Source organism: Leucoraja erinacea, chromosome 14, assembly GCF_028641065.1.
Source record: "Leucoraja erinacea ecotype New England chromosome 14, Leri_hhj_1, whole genome shotgun sequence".
Classification (NCBI taxonomy): domain Eukaryota; kingdom Metazoa; phylum Chordata; class Chondrichthyes; order Rajiformes; family Rajidae; genus Leucoraja; species Leucoraja erinaceus.
The window spans coordinates 34,316,985-34,343,467 of record NC_073390.1 but is presented as its reverse complement, the minus strand read 5'-3'; the positions used below and the strand labels follow the sequence as shown (position 1 = coordinate 34,343,467).

The following is a 26,483-nucleotide window of genomic DNA, read 5'->3' as shown; positions in this document are numbered from 1 at the left end:
CCCGCTGAGTTTCTCCAGCTTTTTTGTGTAACATCAATAAAACTAAGTTATCTGGTCATTATCATATTGCTATTTGTGGAGATCTTAAAATACACAAACAATTTAACCTATTTTCTTAGTAGTTTGTGGTTTGATTAAGCTACATCAATAATTAAAAACCTAATATGAAGAAGATGTTGATGCTAACTTATCAAATGTAATTGGTACATGGACACATAACATAATAAAAAGCTATTTATACTAAATAAGCTGTCAAAACTTTCGAAGGTAGGAAGGAGATAACATAATTTATAGACAAATACCAAATGGGAGATTTTCCTCTCATGCTGGTGTAGATGAATAGTTTAGAACTGGACTTTTCATGTCAGAGCACCTCCATGAGATCATTTGTTATGAAAAAACAAAAATAAGGATTGGATGAAGCCATAAAAAACAGCAATGAAATGGTGGAAGTGAAGCAGGTAATGTTGCTACTTCATTACTTCGGTGACCTATGTTCAACTCTGAGAGAGGGACTAAGTTACTGGGGAAAAAATGGTTGGGGAATGGGATTGATGAGATTGCCTTGAGTTGGCATAGATGGGCAGAATGATCTTCCTTCATGTTGTATGGTTTAAAAAAGCCATTAAGGATGTGGGTGGTTTGTCGCAGTACTTTGATACTTTCAAAAGAAAGGTTAATGTTTTATTATATCTGATCAACCCAACCTGTCTTCACCTTCAATTGAAACAGGCTGCTTCATTTGGGTGAACTTTGCCAGTTTGGAGCATCCATGACAAAGTGGATGATTAAGGTATGGTACTGTGTATCACCTCCTTCCTTCATCCCACCAACTATACTGTAACTGCCTAACCCTTAACCTCTGAACATTTAAATCTCTTCACTTCTTCCAATGACTTCAAGATCAGCCTCCCTCAATCATAACACCCAGACCCATTACACTGATGCAATTATAAAGAAAGCCTATCCAAGACTCAACCTCCTGAGAATATTAAGGAGATGTGCTATGTTATAGAGTACTCTCTTGAACTTCTACAGGTGTACAGTAGCGAGCATATTGATTAGTTGCATCATGGCCTGGTTTGGCAACTTGAATGCCCAGGAGCGAAGAAGACTGCAAAAAGTGGTGAACACTGCCCAGTCCATCACTGGTTCTAACCTCCCCACTATCGAAGGGATTTACAGGAGTCACTGCCTTTGCAGGAGTTTCTGCCTCAAAAAGACAGCCAGCATCATCTAAGACCCACAGCTCCATGGCCACACACTCATTTCACTCCTGCCATCAGGAAGAAGATATATATAGGAGCCTGTAAACTGTAACGTCCAGGTTCAGGAACAGCTTCTACCCTCCAGAGCAGCTATTAAACACTACAATCTCCAAATAAGTTCTGAACATCATTGACTTGGGGACATTGGTTTTGTTTTTGGTTGTTAGTTGTTTGTTTTATGTGCGTGGATGTAATGTATATATGTATCCATTTTGACTCTTTGATCACTGATGCCAAAGCCTGAGGTGCAGTGGCTTTCATTCTTGGCAGTGCTTTAAGTTTGCAACATTTCAGTGAGATAGTTTAGCAGTCAGAAATAAATCAAGTAAAACTGAAAAATATATCAAGCTGGATTTTTGTTTGTGGTTACAGAAAGAAATACATTTTAACACCTTAAGCATATGTAATAATGGAAATGGACTAACACGGAAATGTTACTTTATAATAAATAATTAAAATGGGGTTTTCCAACTAAATTCATGATTTCTAATTGCACCACTTCCCAATCTCAACATAAGTGGAGTAGACATTTGTGCGGAGGGAATCGGCTCCCAAACTGTCTCTAAGAGGCAAAGCATTATTTATATGTGATCCATTATAAGTCATGGGAGCAGATTTAGGCCATTCGGCCCATTGAGTCCACTCCGCCATTTAATTATGGCTGATCTATCTTTCACTCTCAATCTTTATCTCCTGCCTTCTCTCTGTAACCTTTCTCACGCTTAGTAATGAAAACCATGTCAATCTCCGCTTTTAAAAAACAAAATTACCCAATGATTTGGCCTCCACTGCCGTCTGTGGCAATGTATTCCATGGATTCAACACCCTCTGACTAAATAAATTCCTCCTCATCTCCTTCTAAAGTTGTGTCCTTTTATTCTGATTTACATTAAAATATATTTCCTTTTAATATTCTTGAAGGATCTGTGGAGCCCAACCTGTTTGTAACATCTCCATAGCATGGAGATCAGAATTACAGAATTAAAATTGTCAAAAAAGATTGATGTTAATTAAAACCGATATATGTGTCTATGAAAGCAATGCTAATAAAAGGTAACAAAGAAAGGACTATATGATAGCTAAGATGTATGCACAAAGGCAGTGCTGAGCATAAGATGTTTCTACCAGCAGAGGGTAAATAAGATAAACTACTTCTGCTGAAGAGCACGGAGTGAGTTACGTCCACTTAGTTCAAAGACATGTTACACACCCGTAAGCCGTTCTGATTTTTGAGGTAGCTGGTTCCCATGTACTGTTTCGCATTTTCCCCGTTTATCTGCATAGATTAACGTTTCAGAGGCAGACATTCAGTGCAAAGAATTTGCCGTTGTTTTTTTTTAAAGCAAAGCAAAAGCTCCTCAAGTTAATGAATAACTGCGACATGAAACTACATCTGATTCCATTTCCTGGTCTTCCGATGTCATTGATTCATCCGTGGTTGTGCTTGATGAGGAACTGGAGGAAATGGGCAGCGGGGTCATTACTGGATGTCTTTGTTGTCTGTTGGCACATGTTGGTGGTTTCTTTATTGGTACTTGTTCGCATTCGCGTTGTGAGTCACACGTGTACATACAGGTGGCTTTTGCTGTGTATGAAAGATATAAAGAAGCTGATTAGTGTCAGCAATCAACTAACCTTCTTTGCTGGCTTTGTAATCCCTCAAAATTAGTTTTTTTCTGGGAACAATCTACAACTTGCCCTCCTCATGCAATATAAATACTCTGGAGAAACTCAGCGGGTGCAGCAGCATCTATGGAGCGAAGGAAATAGGCACATTTTCGGGCCGAAACCCTTCTTCAAGTGTTTCGGCCCGAAACGTTGCCTATTTCCTTTGCTCCATAGATGCTGCTGCACCCGCTGAGTTTCTCTAGTTTTTTTGTGTACCTTTGATTTTCCAGCATCTGCAGTTCCTTCTTAAACACAATATAAATACTCTGCCTGATTCATCTTTTAAAAACTGAAATATGTCTGTACACGGTGGTGAAGACTTTATTCAGGTTCTCACAGATTCAAATGTTGAACATTTCAATTAGGTCTCTTACAATTTTCCTCCTTTTCCTAAGAATATCCTTGCTTTTCTCCCTTAGGCTTCCACGTTAAATGGCATCATGTAGCCATCACACATGGTACTGCACTTCTGATATATGGTTCCACTGAAATCAGATGGGGCAAATTTCTGAAGCTGAGTATAAACCAAAAGGGTTTCTATGTCGTGAATTAGGACATCCAACTAAGGATAATTTCTTCTGCAGCTCTTTTAAGCAAATTCCTGATGCATGAGCTTGTACACTTGATGCCAGTTTTACCCTTCCTATAAAACAGAGGTGAGAATTGTACATACAGTAGTAGCCCAAGTCAGCATCATTGTAATAATTTAACTCCTGTAAATTTATGTACTCTGTCACCAGCTAATGCATCCACATAAATTACTGTTAATCACCCCATTATACAATAATTTGATACTATTAGATTTATGATTTATATCTGTTATATACTAAAACAGCAAATAGGAATATTTTACATGCAATATGTCTGCTATTATTCATATGAATATATATTCTTTGAATAATGATTACAAATTCAGATTAAGATTAGGTTAGTCCAAACTCCAATTGTTTCCAATGTTAACTTTGTTACACTGAGTTACTCAATTTATACTAAAACAGCAGAGAAAAAGTCTGAACAAAGTCTGACCTTGAAAATATAACTGAACTGAATTAATTCAACGTAGGCTTGCTTATTTCTCCAAGCCTCGTGCTCTCAAGAATTCATTACTTAAAAACTGGTTTCCAGTGAGAGATAGCTTAAGTTTAATTATTGATTAATATTTTAATAGTAACAGAAAATAAGAATAATTACTAATACGGTTTAAGAAATTGAGCATGTTCATCAGATATAATTCTTAAATATTTTAATAATAACAAAAATAATAAATAATGTTAATAATTACTAATACCATTACTAATACATTAAGCATGTTCATCGGATATAATTCTTAAGAGCTGGAAGTGATGTCCAAAATGCTGTCATTCAATGTGCCTAATATCTTATTTGTAGCAAGTTTCAGATTGGATTATTCCAGGGCAAATTAACCAAGATCGAGGACAATATTACAACTTTGGAGAACTAGTAAGAATAGTGAAGCAAGAGCAGAAATCCCAATGAACAAGTAGACACAAAATGCTGGAGCAACCGGGAGAACAGGTAGGTTAAGACGGACTAAGCGGAGGTGTTCAGCGAAACGATCGCCGAGCCTGCGGTTGTGGCCTCGCCAATGTACAGAAGTTGACACCTAGAACAGCGGATACAGTAGATGAGGTTGAAGGAGGTGCAAGTGAACCTCCGCCTCACCTGAAAAGACTGTCTGGGTCCTTGGATGGAGTCGAGGGGGGAGGTAATGGGACAGGTGTTGCATCTCCTGCGGTTGCAGGGGAAAGTATCTAGTGAGGGGGTGGTTTGGTGGGAAGGGACGCGTTGACAAGGGAGCTGTGAAGGGAACAGTCTTTGCAGAAAGGGGGGGGAGGTGTGGGATTCCGTTGGAGGTGATGAAAGCGTTGGAGGATTATATTCTGTATGTGATGGCTGTTGTGGACGGTGAGGACAAGGGGGACTGTCCTTGTTGCAGGTCGGGGGTGGGGGAGCAAGAGCAGAGCTGCGGGATATCAAGGAGACCCTAGTGAGAGTCATCTATAATAGAAGAGGAGAACCCCCGTTTCCCAAAGAATGAGGACATCTCTGATAATCTACTATGGAAAACCTCATCCTGGGTGCAGATGCGGTGTAGTCGGAAGAATTGGGAGTTGGGGATAGAGTCTTTACAGGAAGCAGGGTGTGAAGAAGTGTAGTCTAGATAGCTGTGGGAGTCAATAGGTTTGTAGTAGAAGTCAGTCAATAGTTTGTTTCCTGTGATGGAGATGGTGAGATTCAGAAACCCAATCCCAATGAACAAGTTGAGTAAAAGTACCAAGATGATGAAATACTAAGCCAAAAATTATCTGCTTTTCTTTCCATTTGACGAGCATCTTGACATTATTTGAAAGTCTCAGGAACCGGAATGAATTTATAAATAATGCTCAGGACTAAGAAACAAAGGATGAGAAATAAAAAGTATCTTCAAAAGAAGTTCTGCAATTCATCTAGAGTAAATGAGAATTTCCTAGCTTTAACTTTGTAAAACAGTGAAATAATTGGGGAAAATTTATGGCAAGATCAAGACTGAGGGATTTTGCTTTGGAAATGTACAATATATGATCTATGTCCTGTTGAGGTTGAATCCAAATGGATTGCATTGCATAGAGGAATTCTAAGGCATAAAGCCAAAATATTGCGTTATTTTAGGATGGAAAAGAGTTCTTGAGAATGTTGTGAGGAATAACAGATCTGAAAAGTTGCCAGAGAAGAGCTTTACCCAAGATAAAGTATCCAAAACCTCCGATTTATATGGAAGGAGACGACACACTGATTTGAATGGATATATTTAATCAGCAAGAAATGGCAGAGAAATATAACTATTTGTGATGATTGTAACTAAATTATTTCAAGTCAAGTCGAGTTCATTGTCATATGCACAAGTATAGTGAGGTACAGATACAATGAAAAAATGGCTTGCAGCATCAATCACCACTGGTAGATAGACAGACAACACAAAAACATAAATGACACAGAAATTGCACATAAATTCTCCAAGAAAGCGAAAAGAAAGTCTGCAGAATAAAGAGTGTGAAAATACACAATTAGGAAACGAGTCCCTGGAGGTGCACGAGGTTATCAATAGGGTTTTTCTTGCTGTGGTAGGATTATGGTTGCGCAGTTCTGATAAATGCTGGATAGTAGTTGTTCCTGAACCTGGGGTTTCTGTATCTCCTGTCAGATGTTTAACTTAAGGGACTGTTCCACCATACAAGTTTACCCAAGACCTCTCCCGAGTTTAAAAAAAATCAAACTTGTGGTAAGTACGTAGAATGTACGTAGCAGGTACATAGGAGCTCGGGACGTCTCTTAGCGGCTCGTAATGCTAACGGCAGGTACTCGGGAAATGTGGTATGCTCGTGAAGCTTTTTCAACATGTTGAAAAATGTCCACGAAAGCCCCGAGTACCTACGAGCAGCTATTACCGTAATTCTCCCAGTTCGAAAAATTCGGGAGAACTCTCGAATTACCTCGTACAGTGGGACAGGCCCTTTAGTTGAGTTTATTGTCACGTGTTCCGATGTACAGTGAAAAGCTTTTGTTTGTGTGCTATTTGGCTGCTGCTTTCTGTTTCAAAATTCCTGGCTCTCATTGCACTAAATTCTCTTTAAGGTTTATGAACACTATTATCTGTATGGAGGCAACTCAATGGAAGACTAATGTGAAATGCAGACAGCAAAGGGAAAATGTACATTTGGAAGTGTTTAAGTCACCACCAAATTTTCAAAGAATTTGGTTTTGAAATTGTTTATAACTTTTTAACTGAGGGTAGAATGTTGATGAAATATAAAATAGCATCACACGTTGCAGCGATCAATCAAGCTAGCTGATTCAATAGATCAGAGGGATTTGATAAATTAGGCTCATCAACAATGAGATGTGGATGGAAGTTAGCAACGATGAAAGTTAGCAAGTGATAAGAGATGGCAAAGGATGGAGTACAAAGTACATAGTATGCAGGAATCTTTTTTTAAATGATATCAATATGATTTGGGAAATGTGTTCATTAAGTTCAGAAGCTGTCTGGTATCAAATATAAACAGAATGCTATAATCTATAGTCAGAAATGAGTGCTAGAAATCAAAAGGAGTGATTTTAAATGATTAAGCAGGAACTGCAGATACTGGAAAATCAAAGGTAGACAAAAATGCTGGAGAAACTCAGCGGGTGAGGCAGCATCTATGAAGTGAAGGAAATAGGCAACGTTTCGGGTTGAAACCCTTCTTCAGACTGATGTGAGGTTGGGGGGGGGGGGGGCGGTAGGAGGAAGAAAGGGTGGAGCCAGAGGGCTGAGGGAGAGCTTAGTAGGGGAGGAGAAAGTAAGGACTACCTGAAATTAGGGAAGTCAATGTTCATACCGCTGGGGTGCAAACTGCCCAAGCAAAATATGAGGTGCTGTTCCTCTAATTTATGGTTGTCCTCACTCTGGCCATGGAGGAGGCCCAGGACAGAAAGGTTAGATTTGGAATGGGAGGGAGAGTTGAAGTGGTGAGGAGATCAGGTTAGTTATTGCGAACTGAGTGGAGGTGTTCGGCGAAGTGATCGCCAAGCCTATGCTGGGTCTCACCGATGTAGAGCATCTGACATCTAGAGCAGTGGATGCAGTAGATGAGGTTGGAGGAGGTGCAGGTGAACCTCTGCCGCAACTGGAAAGACTGCTTGGGTCCTTGAATGGAGTCAAGGGGGGAGGTAAAGCGACAAGTGCAGCAATTCTTGGGGAAAGTGTCCTGAGAGGTGGTGGTTTGGGTGGGAAGGGACAAAATGACCAGGGAGTTACGGAGGGGGCGGTCTCTGCCGATGCAGATAGGGGAGGAGATGGGAAGATGTGGCAAGTGGTGGGATCACATTGGAGGTGGAGAAATTGACAGAGGATTATTTGTTGTATGTGACGGCTGGTAGGATGGAAGGTGAGGCCAAGCGAACTCTGCCCTTATTACGAGTGGGGGGATGGGGATTAAGAGCAGAGTTACGGGATATAGAAGAGACCCTGGTGAGAGCCTCATCTCTGGTAGAAGAGGGGAACCCCCGTTCCCTGAAGAATGAGGACATCTCCGATGCCCTGGTGTGGAACACCTCATCCTGGGTACAGATGTGGCCTAGACGGAGGGATTGGGAGTAGGGGATGGAGTCCTTACAGGAAGCAGGGTGGGAAGAAGTGTAATTATTATATACCTGGTATATTATATTCAATTTGGGTCTCCTTTTTACCAAATGGATATATGATATATGGCAAGTGGTACTGCAAATCATTCAGAGGAAGGATATATAGCTAATTCATGAAATCAAGAGGACAGAGATGTGACATCAACTCATCCACTTCAAATTGTCAGCAAGACCAGGATGAGGAGTGGGGGACAACAAAGAACCATCAGTTTCTTGAAGTTGGACGGAAATCTTAAACTGGATGGGTTATTTTCTATTATCGGTCACAGAAACCGGTTGGAAGCGTATTGGTTCAGGTGCATCACAATTTCTAATTCATTATATGCAATTTACTGATATAAATCTCTGCTGGGACTGTTTTATACCTGCTTAATGGCCGTTCCCATTTGATTTGATTTTGTACTATCCAAAGTGTTGAATGATATGCAGTTGACTAAATTAGTCCCATAAGCTTTATTAGATACTCTTACACTTAATACGTGCGTAAAAATGGCGTCAAATACCTGTACTAAGAGATAATAATGATTAAGTACACCATTTTGGAATGGTTCTTACAATATTTACTTTAATGTTTATTTCTTGCCTGCAGTTCATAAAACTGTCAATATTTTATCACAATATTATGAGAGTCACAGAGCTATGCAGCATGAAAATAGGCCCTTTAGACCAAAGTGTCCATGTTGACCAGGTTGTCTAACCAAGCCAGACCAATTTGCCTAAGCCTTGCTGATACCTTTCCAAATCTTCCTTATTCATGTACCTCTCTCACCTTAAGGTGAGACACTAGTTTGAGACTACTATCCTGGGCGAAACACTATGGCTATTCATCTTATCTACAGTATGCCCCACATGAATTTTTAAACCTCTATGATTATTATTCCTCAGCCTTGTACAATCCAAAGTAAAATAGGCTCAGGCTATCCAGCCTCTCCTTTTAATTCAAACCCTACAAACCATGTAACATTCTCGTCAATTTTTGTTTTTGCCCCCATTCCAGTTTAATGATATCCTTCCTATAGTTGGGTAACCAAACTCTACACAGTCCCCAAATGCAGCCTTAGGGTTACAAAACCCATGTAGATAATGTCTACTACACTACCCTCATCCATCTTCTTGGTCAACACTTGAAAAAACGCAGTCAATTTTGTGAGACATCTTGCATGCACAAAGCCATGCCAAATATCCCTGATCAATCCTTGCCTTTTACAAATGTGTGCAGATCCTATCTCAGAGTCTCCTCCTATAACCTACCCAGCATTGATGTTCGATTCACTGGTCTGCAGCTCACTGGCTTCCCTTGCAGCTTCTCTTACATAGAGGTGTAACATTAGCCACTCTCCAGTCTTCTGGCACCTCACTCCTGGCTATTGATAATAGAGATTATCCTGTCGTTGACCCTGCAATTTCGTCCCTGGTTTCCCAACATATCCCATGAGACAGTTGATCAGTTCCCTGAGATTTATCAACCTTAATGTGATTTTAGACCTCCAGCATCTCCTATTCTGTAATGTCGACTCTCTTCGAGATAGTGCTATTAATTTACACAAATTCTATATCACCCATGTCTTTTTCCATAGTAAAAGCAGATGAGAAATATTATTTTAACACTCGTCTCCTGTGGTTTCACGCACAGATGACCTCTGATCTTTAAGGGCCTCTAATCTATCTCTAATTACCCTTTTCCATTTAATTTACTGCAGAATCACTACCAAAGCAATCTCATGTCCCCCTTCTTTCAGAAGTTCCTGATTTTATATCACCCAAATTCCAAGGCGCCTTTGAATATATAGAATTTTCATTGCAAAATCGCATTTGCTGAATGGTTTAATTTAATGTTAAAAAGCAGATTGTTGTCAATATTCAGTCTGAGTATGCACGCAGTATTTTCCCTTTGCATTCCTTATTTAACTTTTCCATAGTGATTTAGTCATATAAACATTTGTAAAATCTCATTTCCAATATATGTGTAGAAAGGAACTGCAGATGCTGGATTAAACAGATGATAGACACAAGACGCTGGAGTAACAGCGGGACAGGCAGCATATCTGGAGAGAAGGAATGGGTGACGTTTCGGGTCGAGACCCTTCTTCAGACTGATGTCAGGGGAGAGAGATACATAGATAAGGAAATATAGGTTGTGAAAATAGTACAAAGGGAATGGTGATCAAGGAAAATGTGGAATAGGTCATTGGTAGCTGGGAGAAGCTAACAACAAAGCAAACAGAGATAAAATAAAATAGACAATAAAACTGGTGGGAGAACTGGGAAGGGAGAGGGATAGAGAGAGAGGGAAGGTAATGGTTACTTGGAGTTAGAGAAGTCAATGAACGTACTGCTGGAGTGTAAGCTGCCCAAGTGAAATATGAGGTGCTGTTCCTCCAATTTGCGCAAGGCCTCACTCTGACATTGGTGGAGGCACAGGATGGAAAGGTCAGTGTGGGAGTGGGAGAGGGAGCTCCCCCTCCCTCCAGTTGTAACAGGGATAGAGTCCCCCAAATCCTCACCTTGCCCCATCAGCCGTCGTATGCAGCACATAGTCCTCCAATATTTTTGCCACCTCCAATGGGATCCCACCACGAGCCACATCTTCCCATCTCCACCCCTTTCCACTTTCCACAGAATCCGTTCCCTCCACAACTCTCTGGTCAACTTGTCCCTTCCAACCAAACCACCCTCTCCCCAAGTACTTTCCCCTATAACTACAGGTGATTCAACACCTGTCCCTATATCTCCCCCTCGACTCTGTCTAAGGACCCTGACAGTCTTTTCAGGTGAGGCAGAGGTTCATTTGCACCTCCTCCAACCTCATCTACTGTATCTGCTGTTCCAGGTGTGAACTATATTTCGGCGAGACCAAGCTCAGCAATCGTTACGCTGAACACCTCCGCTCAGTCCTCCTAAACCTACCCGATCCGGTTGCTAAACACTTTAACTCCCCCTCCCATTCCCACACTGACCTTCCTGTCCTGGACCTTCCTGTCCTGGGCCGCCTCCTTTCTCCGAGTGGGGCCCAGCGCAAATTGGAGGAACAGCACCTCATATTTCGCTTGAGCAGCTTACACCCCAGCGGTATGAACATTGACTTTGCTAATTTCAAGTAACCCTTGCTTTCCCTCTCTCTCTCACTCTCTCTCTCTCTCTCTCCATTCCTCCTCTTTCCAGTTCTCTGACCAGTCTTACTGTCTCTGACTACATTTTATCTCTGTTTGCTTTGTTGTTACCTTCTCCCAACTAACAATGATCTACTCTACGTTTTCCTATATCTCCATTGCCTTTGTCCCATTTTCACCTTACTCTTCCTTATCTATGTAACTCCCTCTCCCCTGACATCAGCCTGAAGAAGGGTCTCGACCTGAAACATCACCCATTCCTTCTCTCCAGAGATGCTGCCTGTCCCTCACTGAGTTATTCCAGCATTTTGTCTATCTACACATTTTTTCTGATTACTTTCATTCTTTCATATCCAATTTATACTTAATGCCAAAAGGTTATTTATTTTATTTGTAAGCCGACAGTCTTCCCTATTGCATTCCCATGAATAGTGCACAAACCCATTGTACCTTTATTTTTTTTTATACCATTTATTCACTATAGTGGCATGGTTTAATGTGTCATTAGAAACATAGAAACATAGAAATTAGGTGAAGGAGTAGGCCATTCGGCCCTTCGAGCCTGCACCGCCATTCAATATGATCATGGCTGATCATCCAACTCAGTATCCTGTACCTGCCTACTCTCCATACCCCCTGATCCCCTTAGCCACAAGGGCCACATCTAACTCCCTCTTAAATATAGCCAATGAACTGGCCTCAACTACCCTCTGTGGCAGAGAGTTCCAGAGATTCACCACTCTCTGTGTGAAAAAAGTTCTTCTCATCTCGGTTTTAAAGGATTTCCCCCTTATCCTTAAGCTGTGACCCCTTGTCCTGGACTTCCCTAACATCGGGAACAATCTTCCTGCATCTAGCCTGTCCAACCCATTAAGAATTTTGTAAGTCATTCATAACTTTCACTATGTCATGTTGTCACTTGCGGGCGGAGCACCAAGGCAAATTCCTTGTATGTGCATACTTGGCCAATAAACTTATTCATACATTCATTCATGGTATTTACTCACTGGAGGATCTGCTAGAGCAGGAATGTCAATGTGAATCCCACAGTGGTAACTTGCAAATTCAAACTCAAATTATTAAATTAAATATGGATTTCAACATAAATTTGGTCTCAGGAACTTTAACAATGAAACTACCAGGTTGTCTCCACCCCTCTCCTCCACACCACCACCATCTGGTTCACGAAAGTCCACCATGGAAGGAAATCTTTCAATTTAACTGGTCTACAGAAGAGAGTCTGGATATGAAGAGAGTCTGGACAGGGTGGGTTAATTTTCCTTGGAGCAGGGGTGGCTGAAAGAGATTCTGATTGAAGTATTCAAACTAATGAGAGGTGTAAACAAGGAAGTGAGTAAGAAATGTTTCTCCATAGCAGATTCTAAAATTAGAGGTAATTGGTTTAATGTGAGTTGCAGAGGATTTAAAAGGCAGTTTGTTTTCGCCCATTTAGTGGTTGGAATCTAGAACATCTCACTTGAGTGGGTGGACAAAAATGCTGGAGAAACTTAGCGGGTGTGGCAGCATCTATGGAGCAAATGAAAAGGTGATGTTTCGGGTCGAGACCCTTCTTCAGACTGGTATCATCAGACTCCTTTTTTAATACTAAAGATGTATCTAATTGAGCACGAATCGCAGAGACATAGAAAATTATAAGTTAAATGCTAAGAAAAAGGGATTTGTATTTATTGGTACTTGATCATCAGCATGGACATGATGGGTTGAAATGCCTGACATTGTTGTATTATTGTATGATTCCGAACGTTATTGATTCCTAAACTATGATTTTTTTATTCATGTGTGAATGATTATGTATGTGTGATATGAATTATTTTAAAATGGGTGCCAATTCATATTGCATGTCCAGGCTTCTAAATACATTTTATTGGCATGTAACCCTTGATCCTGACTTCTGTTAAGTCTTGTGGAAGAGTTCAAATGCACTAAAGTAGCAATGTTACAAAATGTTGAGATTTTAAAAATCAAGTCTGCAATTTATCCCATTGGATAAAGCATAAAAAGAAGTTTAATTTGACACCTAATTCACTTTCACATCTTCAGTATTAAAAAAGTTATGGCCATTTTCATACTCGGAAATTAGCATCTTGTTCCCTATTGCTTTTCCATTGACTTAACACAAAAGCTGTGATCAAGGACAGTCAAAAGCCCATAACTTTCTTAACAATTAAGAGAACTGAATGAAATTTTCAGTTATTATAGATTGAAGCATTCTGAAACAAATATGAAACAATCTTACTTGGATGACCTGAAATTAAAGCATATAATTAGTTAGTTACCCAATTGTAGCTAATTACAAAATTCAATTATTAGATCTAAACATCTATCCATTTCTTAAGAAAAGGTTAACATTTTTAAAAAGCCTAAGTGTCCAAATAACATTCACACAAGAATTTACAATATTGTAGTGCATGGGTCTCAAAAGGAAGCACGAAGTCTCATTGTCATGAATTTATTGGCCAAATGGAAGGAATTTAGTGTTTAATTCCTGTAAATTAATGGCCATTTGAATCATCTTGCGAGTGGGATTTTGTGGAATGTGCTGGTTTGGAACGTTGCAGTTGCAGTGAATTTAAACCCCATATCGGCAGGAAAAAAACTGCCGGTTCATATATTTACATAATCACATTTTCACAACGTGAAATTTTTATTAAAGGTATCCTAAGTAGTAAGTTTATATGAAATAAATAAACGGCATGCCTTGTCTCCTACGTGAGATCCGTCCCGTTGTCGGCATTGACGGCATTTGAAGATGATTTTAATTTTACTCCAACAATTAAATTATCCAGCGCTAATTCTAATAAACTTAATAAAACGGGACTAAAAGCGATTTTTCTTTAGCAACTAAACAGCCTGACAGAGATCGATTTGAACAGGCTGCAGAAAAATTGCATTTTAAACCCGGCCCCCTCTCAAAAGCGCCAAAGTCGCGCACACGGGCAGTGGCAGAACTGCAGCGCCGCTGAAGATAAGTTTTGTAACATACCTAACTAAAGCAAGGTTGGTCATGACCCTCACTGAATCTGAAGATACTGTTTTTCGAACAGTGGCCTCCCGGGGAGGAAGTGGACTACACCTGAAGCCATTCAGTGCTAAGTCTGCTTTTCATTTCAAGGATGTGGTTGGTCAAGCCCAACACAGGAGAGCCGGGCTCGGGGTCGTCCCATAAACTCCTCAATGGCACAAGGCAACATCAGTGCAAAAGAGACGGCACGTGGTGGAGGAGGTGAGAAGACAGGAGGAGGCAGAACGACACGCCAAGGCCATCTCTATGGCCAAGCAGGGCCAATGGACTAACTGGGATAGCCTGAAAAAGAGAAAACTCAGCTGGCGTGACATCTGGCAAATGGAGGGATCTCGGCTAAGTTTTGTCATCAGAGCCATTTATGACATTATTTCCTCACCCCAGAACCTGAAGCAGAAGTTCGGAGAAGACCCCGCCTGCTCCCTGTGCCAAGCACCTGTATCACACAGGCACATTTTAACAGGTTGCACTAGGAGCCTCGCCCAAGGGCATTACGCTTGCCAGACCATCTCGGCCCTTCTAGTCCGTGCCAAACACTTATTCTCCCCTAGTCCCATCTACCTGCACTCAGTCCATAACCCTCCATTCCTTTCCCATCCATATAACTATCCAATTAATTTTTAAATAATAAAATCGAACCGGCCTCCACCACCTTCACTGGAAGCTCATTCCACACAGCCACCACTCTCTGAGTAAAGTAGTTCCCCCTCATGTTACCCCTAAACTTCTGTCCCTTAATTCTCAAGTCATGTCCCCTTGTTTGAATCTTCCCTACTCTCAGTGGGAAAAGCTTATCCACATCAACTCTGTCTATCCCTCTCATCATTTTAAAGACCTCTATCAAGTCCCCCCCCTCTTAACCTTCTGTGCTCCAAAGAATAAAGACCTAACTTGTTCAACCTGTCTCTATAACTTAGTTGCTGAAACCCAGGCAACATTCTAGTAAATCTCCTCTGTACTCTTTCTATTTTGTTGACATCCTTCCTCATACTCACCATACTCCAGAATTGGCCTCACCAATGCCTTGTACAATTTTAACATTTCATTCCTACTTCTATACTCAATGCTCTGATTTATAAAGGCCAGCACACCAAAAGCTTTCTTTACCACCCTATCTACATGAGATTCCACCTTCAGGGAACTGTGCACAGTTATTCCTAGATCCCTCTGTTCAACTGCATTCCTCAAATTGCTACCATTTACCATGTACGTCCTATTTTGATTTGTCCTGTCAAAATGTAGCACCTCACACTTATCAGCATTAAACTCCATCTGCCATCTTTCAGCCCACTCTTCCAAATGGCCTAAATCTCTCTGTAGACTTTGAAAATCTACTTCATTGTCCACAACACCACCTATCTTAGTATCATCTGCATACTTACTAATCCAATTTACCACACCATCATCCAGATCATTGATGTACATGACAAACAACAGTGGACCCAACACAGATCCCTGTGGCACCCCACTAGTCACCGGCCTCCAACCTGACAAACAGCCATCCACCATTACTCTCTGGCATCTCTCATTCAGCCACTGTTGAATCCATCTTGCTACTCCACCATTAATACCCAACAATTGAACCTTCTTAACCAACCTTCCATGAGGAACCTTGTCAAAGGTCTTACTGAAGTCCATATAGACAACATCCACTGCTTTACCCTCATCAATTTCCCGAGTAACCTCTTCAAATAATTCAAGAAGATTAGTCAAACATGACCTTCCAGGCACAAATCCATGTTGTCTGTTCCTAATCAGACCCTGTTTGTCCAGATGCTTATATATATTATCTCTAAGTATCCTTTCCATTAATTTAAGGTCTGTAATTGCTAGGTTTACTCTTCGAACCCTTTTTAAACAATGGAACAACATGCGCAGTACGCCAATCCTCTGGCACTATTCCCGTTTCTAATGACATTTGAAGTATTTCTGTCATAGCCCCTGCTATTTCTACATTAACTTCCCTCAATGTCCTATGGAATATCCTGTCAGGCCTGGCGACTTATCCACTTTTATATATTTCAAAAGTGTCAGTACTTCCTCTTCTTTGAATCTCCTAGTTTCCATAGCTACTCTACTTGTTTCCCTTACCTCACATAATTCAATATCCTTCTCCTTGGTGAATACCGAAGAAAAGAAATTGTTCAATATCTCCCCCATCTCTTTTGGCTCTGCAGATAGCTGTCCACTCTGACGCTCTAATGGACCAATTTCATCCCTCGTTATCCTTTTGCTATCAGAAACCCTTTGGATTTACTTTCACCTTACTTGCCAAAGCAACCTCATATCTTCTTTTAGCTTTTCTAATTTCTTTCTTAAGATTCTTTTTACATTCTTTATACTCCTCAAGCACCTCATTTACTCCATGCTGCCTATCTATTGTAGATCTTTCTCTTTTTCCGAACCAAGTGTCCAATTTCCCTTGAAAACCATGGCTCTTTACAATTTTTACTATTTCCTTTCAACCTACTGATTCCATAATGTTATTGATTCCTAAACTCTATATAATTTTTTATTCATGTGTGAATGATTATATATGCATGATATGCATGATTTAAAAATGGGTGCCAATTCATATTACATATCCAAGCTTCTATACCCATTTTATTTGCATGCAACCCTTGGTCATGACTTCTGTTAAAATAGGTTTGCACAAGTAAATTTAGCCATTGTCTCACGTCTTAGTTCTCGGATATTATCGCTTATCACTATTTTCGGCCTATAGGTGTTTCATAGAATTCTACATTGATGTGTTTCACCATATGGTGACAAACAATCAAAACATGGCACGATGGTAAAAAGTTGATTTGTCTTATATACACTTATTATATGTACAAACTATAAAACACGAAAATGAGATAATTAATGGAATAATTTGCAAGTGTTAGAGCATAAATTTCTCAAATGCTCTCGATAAGATGATTTTCTCTGTTGTTTAAAAAGTCATAAATCTGCTCTGCATGGCATGCTTACCATTTTAATCATTAGTGCACAGATCAGAACTTTTTTTTCCATAAGGTCCATAAATTTACATGTCACAATATAGATTTAATTCCCGTTTCATGTCTTATCTTTTTTTTTTCCAGAATGGCTGCTTCTGAATTAAATATTTAGCATAATCAAAATCACCTTTTTTCTTCTTTACTGGCTTACGTGCAAGCAATTTGGCCTTGTATTTTTGTGCTTCGGTGATGACAAAGCCTTTAAAAATAGCATAATGTGGTATATTAGCACAGTTTACAACAATCAGAGCTATATTGTAATTCATTTCATTTTTCTATAATTGCAAAGAAATCACATTGAAACCGTATACTCGAAGCATTCTAATATGAGATATTTAAACTATTTTAGAAAGTGAGGGATAAAGAATGTTTATTTGATAAAAATATCCTGGGAAATGTACTGTGCTTGTTTACTAACAGGGAACATCATACATTTTGTATGCTTTTAGCAGTATTCAGTTAAATTACAGGTTAAAATTGATCATGTTTTGACAACACATGTGGTCCACAAAGTAAATTTGGACTGTTCCAAATCGAGAATGTGTGTAACATAGATATATGCAAACTGTGCAGAGCACACAATGGTGACAATAATTCTCAATTGACCTCTCCTGTGAAATTCATGTTTAATGTGAAGGACACATAATGCAGCCCACAAAATATGATCTGAGGGGATAATCTAACATGCTTTAAGGCAGAAATCCATCACAGTGAAGACACAGAATGAACTCAAGATGGGGAACATCAATGACCAACACTATGACTATCTTCATTGCACCATTTTAAACTGAGATGCTAAAGTGCTGAATGACACTGCTAAGACACTGTGCCTGCAGCAGGTGAGAATGAACCCATATGAGAAATAAATGTGAAAAAAATACCAATTATGTCATTCACTTTTATTCATCAAAAGCAGGAAAAATCCAGTATGTTAATTGCCCCCTCATCTCAGCCATTCATCGGCCAAGTGATGAGCATTCACAGTGTTAACAAGTGGCACGTACTCACCTGCCCACCACACCCAGTCTGGGTCACAGTTGGAGCAATGACCTGAGCTTCAGGGTGCAGGCTCGAAGGGCCGAATGGCCTACTCCTGCACCTATTTTCTATGTTTCTATGTTTCTATGACTGTTGGATGTCAAACATCCCAGACTCGATCCCAGACTGCCAGAGCTTCTCAGCATAGTTTCCAAGGCCAAATATGTTCAGCTGTTTCATCAATGGTATTGCTTCCACCATAAGTTCAGACGTGGGGATGTTCGCTAATGAGTACATAATGTCACATTCCACGTGCAACTGGTGAACGAGTGCATATCTGCACATGATAAGACTAGATGAGTGGGAACATCCACACTGCACAAATGTCATGCATTTGCAATCTCCAACAAGGGAAAGTTTAACTACCTTCTCGTGATATTTAATGGCATTACTATCTCCCCCCCCCCCCCCCGCCCATTACTCCTGCCACCAGCTTCATTAATCAACACCTTCGACAAAAAAACTCAACTGGACTAGTCTTCTAACATGTTATGAGTGTAAGAATACAACAACAGGGGTTAGGTGAGTGACTCACCCTCTGACAACACAAAGTATTTTCACCATCCATAACATATAAATTAGGAATGTGGTCAACCACTCTCCACTTGCTGAATGTATGGAATTCTAAAACCACCATTCATGTCAAAGCAGCTAGCTTGAAATTCCCCACCATTAGTGCTTAAATCCACACAACCCACAAAGAATGCCATCTCCCTATTACTAAGCATCTAAGTGTCTCAAGCCAAGAGTGTTTAATTGTCATTTGTTCTTGCAATGGAGCAATGAAATTCCTACTTATTGCAGCTTAACAAGCCAGTCAGCACAATAACACAGAATATATACCAATCAAAAATACAATAAATTAATCACCGTAATACTAGGGTAACTATAATACAGGTGCACAACCTTTTATCCGGTTCCAAATAACGAAAAGCTCCGAATAGCGGACATTTTTTCGGTCCTTGAAGAAAGGTCCTTGAAGATGTTCACCGAGGGCGGCCCGCAGAGGTGACAGCGGAACCTCCGGTCGGTCATCGAAGAAAGGGGAACTAAATCCCCATTCGTAAAAGAGAAGGTGAGGGTATATTGCGCGGGAGGGTTAATAATTGACAATCTGCTGCTGTCTGCCCGCTGAGTTAAAAAGTTCCCAAGGTAGACTCACGATACACAGTGTATCGTGAGTCTTGCGTGGGAACTTTTTAAACTCAGCGGGCAGGCAGCAGCAGATTGTCTCTCCCTTCAGTTTCACCCCACCTACACCCCTCTGCTTCCCGGCCATGTGTGTGACCCCTTCCCTCCCCTCTCCAGCTCCCCGCCCATTGCACCGGCGCAGGGGCTTTGCACTGTCTTCACGTTGGCGATGCCAGCATATAGTGCCAGTCACCGGAGACGTCAGGACCAACGGGACACCGGCCCCCAGGCCCACTGCAAGCACGGAGACCCCAGAGACCCACAGCCAGCAGCAGCCCAGCCCCGTTCCAACTCCAGAGGAACACGCTCCCCGTAGGGACAGAAGCTGATGGTGTGCAAGGTACGTCTTGGTCTTGGGGTTGCGGATGAGCCGGTGCAGCTCGGGCTGTGACGTTTCCGGCCACCCCCCTGTACAGGAGCTGAGACTGGGAACTGTGGGGTTGATTGCAGTTCCAGAGGGAGGGGGCAAGGGCGGTACAGTTCCCAGTCTCAGCTCCATTCCAGGGGGGTGGCCGGAGACGTCAGGACCAACGGGACACCGACTGCAAGCACGGAAATCCCAGAGACTCACAGCCAGCAGCAACTCTAGCCCAACCCCGCTCCAACTCCAGAGGAACACGCAGAAGCTGATGGTGTGCAAGGTACGTCTTGTTCTTGGGATGGCGCAGCTCGGGCTGTGGGCGAACTGCCACTTGTCGCTGTAGCGGCCCATCGGGGAGCGGATTCCTCTGGAGTTGGAGGGACAGGGAGACACAGCGGCTTTTGAGAATGGTGGGCAATCACTTCCGAAGTTCTGCCCACACAGTCAGTACACCTCTCCTACACTTGTCTCCCGCACTAAGATCATCTCGCAGAGAATGATCCCAGCCTAACCCTCCCTATTCTCCCCTATTCTGCAAGAAAAAACTACATTGAAGACTCAAACTCGTGATCGAGTAGCTGCCGGGATCTAGGCGCAAACTCGCGATCTTGCGGATATGAGTCGAGCACTCTACCACTGAGCCAGCCGTTAAAATCTACGCTAAAAATCTTCCATTCCGAAAGCCGAAAAATTCTGAATTACGAAAAGTGTCTGGTCCCAAGGCTTTCGGATCAAAGGTTGTGCACCTGTAGTGCAAAACCAAAGTCTGAGATGCATTACAGTCTATAGAAGATTCTGGTGCTGAGATTAGTGTTGTGTGGTTTCCTGGAGCCTGATCGAACCTCAGAAGATGTCTTGAATCTTGTTGTCACTATGTTCAGGATCTTGCACCTTCTACCCAATGGTAATAGTGAAATGGGAGCTTGGCCAGACTTCCACGGTTCTTCGATGACATTTGCTGCATTTTTGAGGTGCACCTCCAACAGTGTAGATCCCTTCAATCGTAGGGAGGTCAGTATCTCTGATGGGCCCCAGCAGTGTCTCTCTGTAGTCTCATTGGTTCCTGGGAGTTTGCATTGTCGTACCGGGCCGTGATGCAACCTGTCAATATGCTCTCTACTGTGTACCTGTAGAGGTTTGATAAAGTATGTGTTGAAACACCAAATATCCTCAATCTTCTAAGAAATTGAAGAGCTTTCTTTGTATTTGCATCCATGTGCTGGGCCCAGGACAGATCTTCAGAGATATGCATGTTGTCTTCTCAACAAATCCCGAAAACCAAGACTATTATTATACAGCTGCCAAAGAACAAAATGATTAGCAAATCATCCTTGTGCATTCCTGTAATGCCTGCCTTGCATGTATCTTTTCCTATTGTTCTTCCGCTACACAATGCTCCTTTATTGGTTTCAGTAGATGTATTGGCCCTATCTCATCTAAATAGTGGTTGCAAGCAGCCAGCTCCTGGGCAATCTGACTAGCATACTCTCCCATACTTTGCAAGGCATGAAGTGGAATGTCACACTTGTTTCTTTGCTGTCCTAATTATGGTTGGTGTGCAGTGCTGTTATAATTGACCATGGTTGGTTTCATCTGCAACTTCCCCTTTAAGAGAGCTGTTTTACTCCTGAAATTACTCACATTTAACATCCATAAATAGATGATGGGACTGGTCAATTTAAGGTGCATCTCTGGTAGGCCACTCTGATGTTACTGACTCTGCTGAGACTCACATGCTGAACTGGTTGTAATAGTCCAGGATGAGATCTGCCACTTGGCCCGGCACATGATGCATGGCCATGACTGTCTGGATCAGCTTGTGTGGGATGGAGCTGTAGGCATTGACCTGGTCAAGCCAGAGCACTGTCAGGTCTCCCTTGTTCTCCCTGGCTTCTCTGATGAGCTGGGTCACCACTCCCGTGTGCTCTAGACACCCCGACACTCCAGATAAACTTCCTTTTAGCACCGAGCTGTCGATGTAGCCACTGCTGGAGAGGAAGTTGGTCAGTTGCCTCACCACTATGCTGAAGAAGATCTTGCCTTCAACGCTTAACAAGGAGATGATCCTGAACTGATTGATCTTCTTGGACTCTTCTTCCTTTGGGATCCAGACTCCTTCAGCGAATTGACACTGCTGTGCCACTTTCCCTTTCCTCCAGATAACTTTCAGGATCTTCCACAGCCATTTCAGTTCTTGTAGTCCCTGTATGGAACTCCGCTCAGGCCAGGGGCTGAGCCAGATCTTGCTCTCTTCACAACGTCCTGGACCTCTTTCAGGAGTAGCTCTCTACTATCAAATTCCTGGATGGGTAGAGGTGATTTTATCAGGATGTTGCACTGGCCCAGCTCCTGTTGCCTGACGGGATCACTGTAGGTTGTCTAGATGTGCCGGTCAACCTCCTCCTTGGAGCAAGCCAAACTCCCACTGCGCTTCTACCCTAGCAGTTGTTTGGTGAAGTTGGCTATTAAGGATGCTCGCTTCATGGCTCTTTCCTTCCGCCGTTTTCGGTGCCACTCAGCTTTACGGAGGATCAGCAGCTTCTTCCTCATAATGCTTCGGAGTTCAGCCAAGTTGCTTTTTGCTGGCCTCTTTATACTGAGTTTTGAGGGACCAGCTCCTGCCGGATCTTCTGGATCTTTGTTGCTCTTTGGTTCATGGTGAAAGGTGTTCTGGCCGCCTTCTTCTCCACTGCTCCAAACCTTTCCACAGCTAGGCTGATGATGATTGTCGTCATCGTCTGCAGCCTTCGGTCCACGTCTCCCTTCGCAGTTGCTTCTAGCACCTTGTCGACGTCCTCGTCGAACTGATGCCAGACTGCCATCTTGCAGGCCTGTGGCTATTTGACTCGAACCTTCTCCGGAGGTCTGTTCTAAGGGACTAGTTGCGCCACTTGGAGGCTTCGGGGTGCTTCCTGGCCTGGCTCCTCCTGCGTCTCACCAGATAAAATGCCTGTGCGATGTGACACTCCCTCTCCCTCCAAACACTTCATCCGGGTCTGGTGAATCTTCAGGCCTCGGCTGTTCTTGCACACCTTTCCACATCTGCATTTGATACTCATCCATGGTTGTCCATTGCCATTAGTCGTTAGTCATCTGATACTCATAGTTGGTTGTCCATTGCCATTGTCATCTTTCAAGGGCTAATTGATCAATAGCAGAATGTTGTGGGTGCTGAAGAAAAAAAGCCCTTAATGGTGCTGCCTGGAAGTCATCACATTTCTACAGGTAGCATGTACAGGCTTTCTGCAAGAGAGGTATTCCATCAGAGCTCTCTGCTGCTGTGCCAAGCAAAATAGAATGAATGGGAGAGAGCTCCAACGCCAAGGACTAAAATATGCAAGGACACTGTTCTGCAACTACAGGGATGTCAGTACAGAGAGAATCAGCAGCCTTCCTCAAAGCACAAGGCAAAGCACAGAATAATATTCAAGCATGAACCTGCTGTAGAACGGTTAATGTGCCATTTATCTTCATTGAGGGAACTGTTAAGAGCAATTTTGTTCCAACCTTTGCATTGCAATAAACATTTTTCTTCAATAATTTGCAAAACCACCAGGGGCGCCGGGGCGATGGCTGTCCTGCCAGCAGTCTGTTCGTCTTTTCACTCTTTTTGTTATTTTTTAGTTTGTTAAAAGTTATGTTTTCATGTTCTTTGATTTGTTTTATGTGGGAGGGAGGGGATCGGGGGAAACTTTTTTGCAGGTTCTTGCCTTCCCGGAGATGTGATTGATTTTCGGATCACATTCTCCGGGCTGTGCGGCCTACCATCGATGGAGCTGGAAGCCTCCTCGGACTGTCATGAGCACCACCGTGGGGCGTGAACTTAACATCGGAGCTGATCCCTTGCCTGCGATCGCAACCACAGCGGAATCAACATCAAGGGCTCGCAGTCTCGGGTGAGTCTGAGTCGGGAGCTCCAACGTCGCGGAAGGTTCACCAGCACCGACGCGAGGTTTGATTGTCCAGCGTGGGGGAGCTGACATCCCCCCGATGCAGGAGCAGATCGCCTCGACGCGGAGGGCCTGAACGCCGCCGGCTACTGGAGTTAAGATCATCCCGTCAACGGGGGCTCGAGATCCACGACCAAGGAAGAACTAAGGGAAGGACTTGAACTTTACTTCGCCTTCCATCACAGTGAGGAATGTGTAGGAGTCACTGTGGTGGATGTTCATGTTAAAATGTGTTTTTGAAGTGATCTGTTACTTTTAATTGTATGACTGACCTGGCCTGGCCAATGAAATTCCTCGTGTGTTGCAAAACATACTTGGCGAATAAAGTGTGATTCTGATTCTGATATTATATGTTTTACATTATAAAAAGTTAACAGTTTTTGATGTTTCAAAGACACCATTTGTTTATATTTTTAAACAGGATTTACAATGGATGAGCATGCCTTCACATTGAAGCTGATGCAACTAATGCATCTTCATTTAGGTTCTCATCAATTTACAATGATTTATGTACATAGAAGAACATAAAACAGTTCAGAACAGGAACAGCTCTACATCCCATAGAGTCTGTGTCAAATATGATACTAAGTCAAGTTCCAAGCACTGAACATGAATCGAGAATGATTTCTATTAATAAAATTACTATATCCATAACCTCTATATTGTATGGCCATTCATTGACATTATAAAATATTCATCTTCCATAGTTGACGTGAATAGTGGCAAGCCACTGTAATTAACTGTGGTGCATCCAGATCAGTGGCAAATCACAAAGTGCTGGAGTACCTCACAAAATACCCTTTGTATGTGTCTATGATTCTGCACATGTGTGTTAGAAAGAAGAAACGTAACCTATGTCCAAAGGTGGACTCCATCGGCCAAATTACCCAGTTAATTTGACATTTCTATGGACAAAGATGTCCTGCGAAGAAGTAGAAAAAGGGGTTGAAGTGCAAATAATTTTGTCCTCCAATTTGAATGTCATGAGTGGAAGCTTTGAAATTCCTTAAGGTACAGCAAATTGAAGACACACAGCAATATATATGCCTTCATTTCATAAGCCAGAGTTAGCGTCAATAAATGGCTGTGCATAATATGGCATTGCATGTGACAATGCCTGTGTGAAAGACTTGCAATTATGTGTTTCACATAAAACGCATATCTTATTGGAGCATGGAAATGCTCAATGACCATTGAAAGTGCTGTAAAGTTGAAAAGTAAGCAGGTAATTGACCAAATATGTGACACTGCCGTGTAAACACATCAAGCTTCTTGTTCTATGAGCAAGTTCAATCCTGCAATGCCTGCCACATTCTGTCAGGTCTAATTTCACCTGCGTCCTCTGGGAAGAGTCCCAAACGGGAATACATCGTACACTGTATCCATGCAGTGCTGCTTCTATAATGCACTTGGAAGAAAAGGTTTGGATGTTGTGTTGGACCACTGTCTTCCAGTTTAATCATTTTGCAAACTATTTGGTTGACAACTGAAACCTCTTGAAATCTGTTTAGTTTTAGGTATAAACTAATTGCCCTCATATATAGACTTTTCTAAGACAGGAATATTCTATCTATGCTGATCACAATTTTGTAATACTTTCTGTGCAAAGCCCAACATTCCTACTGCCTGCATAACTAATACTAACCACAAAAGTGGTCGGCCATTGGTGGTTCAAGTGGATGCAGTGATCCCACAGTTGACAATTGACAAGGGAGCCTGTCCCATCATGGAACAATATGTTGGAATCGATGAGAAATGCTCCTGCTGTGTTCTCGCTATGTTACATTAATATACCTGTATGGCTGAGTTGTCTTGTCTTGACCCTTAACCCTTGACACCCATTCTAATCAAGAATTTGTCTATTTCCGCCTTTAAAATACCCACTGACTTGGACTCCACAGTCCTCTGTGTCATGAGTTCCACAGATCAACTACCCTCTGACTAAAGAAGTTCCTCCTCACCTCCTTTCTAAAATAGTGCCCTTTAACTCTGATGTTATGACCTCTGATCCTTGACTCTCCCACCAATGGAAACATTCTTTTTCACATCCACTCTATCTATGCCTTTAATTATTCTGTTAGTTTCAATGAGGTCCCCCCCCTCAACCTTCTAAACTCCGGTGAGTAAAACACAGCTGTCATATGCTCATCATCTGCTATCCCACTCATTCCTGGAATCATTCTTGTAAACCTCCTCTGGACCCTCTCCAGAGCCAACACCATCCTTCCTCAGATATGGGGCACAAATTTGCTCACAGTAATCCAAAAGTGGCCTGACCAGCGCCTTATAGAGCCTCAGCATTACATCTCTGTTTTTGTATTCCAGTCCTCTTGAAATAAATGCTTGCATTGAATTTGCCTTCTTTACTACGGATTCGACTTGCAAATTAACTTTTTGGGAGTCCTGCACCAGCACTCCCGTCCCTTTGCACCTCTAATTTTTTGATTATCTCTCTTCAAAAATAATCTATGCCTTTATTCTTATTACCAAAATGCATGACTCTGCATTTTGCTATACTGAATTTTATCTACTGCTTCTCTGCCCACTCTCCGAACCTATCCAAGTACTTCCACAGAGTCCTTGATTCCTCTACACTTCCTGCCCCTCTACTTATCTTAGCATCATCTGCAAACTTGGCCACAAAGCCTTCAGTCCCCTTATACATATC

At 41.9% G+C, this 26,483-nt stretch overlaps 1 protein-coding gene across 2 annotated transcripts in view; it reads right to left on the bottom strand.

Annotated features, from left to right (window-relative positions):
* Window positions 1-206: 206 nt before the first annotated feature.
* Window positions 207-26,483, bottom strand: part of LOC129703565 (rho guanine nucleotide exchange factor 4-like) — a 61,089-nt gene continuing 34,812 nt past the window's right edge. For both annotated transcript variants that reach the window (XM_055646153.1, XM_055646152.1), the window contains exons 8-9: window positions 17,403-17,474; window positions 207-2,853 (exon numbers count right to left, since the gene is read on the bottom strand). In XM_055646153.1, coding sequence (XP_055502128.1) covers window positions 2,627-2,853; window positions 17,403-17,474 — 299 coding nt within the window. In that variant the 3' untranslated portion in view covers window positions 207-2,626. The remainder of the gene's footprint in view (window positions 2,854-17,402; window positions 17,475-26,483) is intronic.